The sequence below is a fragment of the Mandrillus leucophaeus genome, unplaced genomic scaffold (genome assembly GCF_000951045.1).
Source record: "Mandrillus leucophaeus isolate KB7577 unplaced genomic scaffold, Mleu.le_1.0 Scaffold46, whole genome shotgun sequence".
In the NCBI taxonomy this organism is placed as follows: Eukaryota; Metazoa; Chordata; class Mammalia; order Primates; family Cercopithecidae; genus Mandrillus; species Mandrillus leucophaeus.
The window spans coordinates 3,781,248-3,783,438 of NW_012104920.1; the positions used below are offsets into that span (position 1 = coordinate 3,781,248).

The 2,191-nt window shown below is 45.6% G+C and overlaps 1 protein-coding gene across 1 annotated transcript in view; it reads right to left on the reverse strand.

The window, feature by feature from the left end:
• Positions 1-141: 141 nt before the first annotated feature.
• Positions 142-2,191, reverse strand: part of RABEP1 (rabaptin, RAB GTPase binding effector protein 1) — an 87,229-nt gene continuing 85,179 nt past the window's right edge. The window contains exon 17 of the mRNA XM_011994747.1: positions 142-685. Coding sequence (XP_011850137.1) covers positions 476-685 — 210 coding nt within the window. The 3' untranslated portion in view covers positions 142-475. The remainder of the gene's footprint in view (positions 686-2,191) is intronic.

The following is a 2,191-nucleotide window of genomic DNA, read 5'->3' on the forward strand; positions in this document are numbered from 1 at the left end:
AAAAAAACTTAGTTTTAGCACAATATTCTAAATGTCATTTTGTCATTACAGGCATTCATGGAGTGCCCAAGGGAGCATGGCAGAGGGAGGGGGCACTTAAGCCCAGCTCAGGGACCTAGAAGGGCTCCATGGAATGGATAAACCTACGCTGAGCCTTGAAAGAAAGGAGTCAGGAGGGGATGAGAGGAGGATGCTTACCAGACGGAAGACCACACTGTGGGCGAGGAACCACAAGCAGTTAAACATGAGAATGTAAAACAAGGCAGAGAGATGAGCAAAATACAGGGGTAGGCCTGGTTGGGAAGAGTCTTACATAGTATGCTAAGGAGTTTATATTTTCCTCGTAAGGAGGCAAAATTGGCAAGGTATAGAGAAAAAGAAAAAAGGGCCAAGTGTGAAGAACACACCAGGTTTCTGGCCTGAATGATGAGGCAGACATTTGGGGTGGAGGTAGGAGCAGCCAGTCTCTAAACCTCTAGCTACTGCCAGTGGTCAAGTCAGGGATTGGCAAGGTTCTGTCCCCCAAAACTGCCTTCGTGCTCTGTATGTGGTTCCCCAAACGCCTCACCTGAAGGGTCTGTGAAAGCTTCACAAAATCTCTCTGGACTTGCTCACTGACATCTAATTCTGTCTGTAATCTCTGAGCTTTGTTCTTCTCTTCAAACATTAGTTGTTCAACGGTAGCCTAAAAAATACAAGTTTTGAATGAAGATTAATGCCAAAGGGCCGAATTACTTAGGACATCTAGTAACTTGTAGTTACCAACTACTAGGGCAGCAAGGTGGGTGGATATCCATCATACTCCTATACACGACCAATCTCTTTATCTATAGGGCAAGTGTGCAAGCCATCTGGACTGCTTGCTGTAGGTCCTAAGATGAACTGGGTGTGAAAAGCCAGAGGAAGAAATGGATTAAAGTGCTGCCCTCCCCCACCCCCAGCAGCTGGTGACAGTGACAATCATCAATCATCAAAACAGTTGCTGAGATCAGAATCTGTCACAGCGACAGGGATGCACACAGGATTTCCTCTAACAACATCCACAGTCAAGCACCCACCAGGAAACTTAGTGACTACGCCCCAGGCAGCCCCAGCTATCCCCAATCTCTCTCTCAGAAAACTTCAGCAGGATGTGTGGGAGCCTCTAAAAACAAGCAGTTCTACAACACTGTCTGTGCTTTAAGGTCTGACCCCTCAGCTCACTACCCCCACAACATGCACGTTTATTCTAACGGAACTCATCAAAATGTAGGCGGCAAACCTGGTTTGATGCCATCTCTCTTAGGATTTGATATATCAGTCAGATGGAATGACATTTTCAAAGCTGCTTCTAACTGGGCAGTGCCCAGGCTTGGTCAATGGCCCTGATTGCCTACCTACTATCGGAAGCTAGCCCATGACACAGGCCTCCGGACCTGGCAGAAAAGATTTAACCCAGCTGGAATAGATCAATTCGTTTAATTTTTTTCTTTTCACAAGCTGTCAGTCTTGCCAACTTTTTAAAAGGTGACACTTCAAAGCACCAATATTTTTTCTTAACATGCAAGATGGGATCCTACCTTCTTAGCCCTACTTTTCAAAATTAAATGACCAATGAAAATACTACCTTAGCAGCAGTCTCTTTTTTTAACTGCTCTTCCAAACTGATCTTCATTTCCTGAAGACTCTCAAGCTGTTGAGACTTCTCTCTTAATGTGGACTCCAACTGTGAAAACAGAAAAAGCTGAGACAGAAACTCCCTCAGGCCCACAGTGCACTTATGCCTAAAAGAGCCTAGAGCCCGAAGAATTACACCAAGACACTCAGGCTACACTGGGAATACTCTCACCCTTTCAGCTCTGTGGATCCCCTCTGTATTCTTCCTGAACTATTCTTTCATTAACCATTATTAGGCACCTACTGTATTCTAAGGCCTCAAAATGGAGAAACCAGGGGAAACAGACGTGGGAAGCATGAAGGAAGCAGCATTTAATTCTGCCAGAAAAGTTACAAAGGACTTCCTAGAGGAGATGACATTTGACTCCTACATTTTTAGAGGGCAAAGACAAGGGTGACAAGGGGAGAGGATGGAGAGAGATACTCCAGTAAGAGGGAATGGACGGCACGCATTAAAAACACATGCAGGAACGGTGGCATGTTCAGCTGGCCTATAGCATGGCACATTGGGAGCCACAGGCACTGAGGCGGAGAG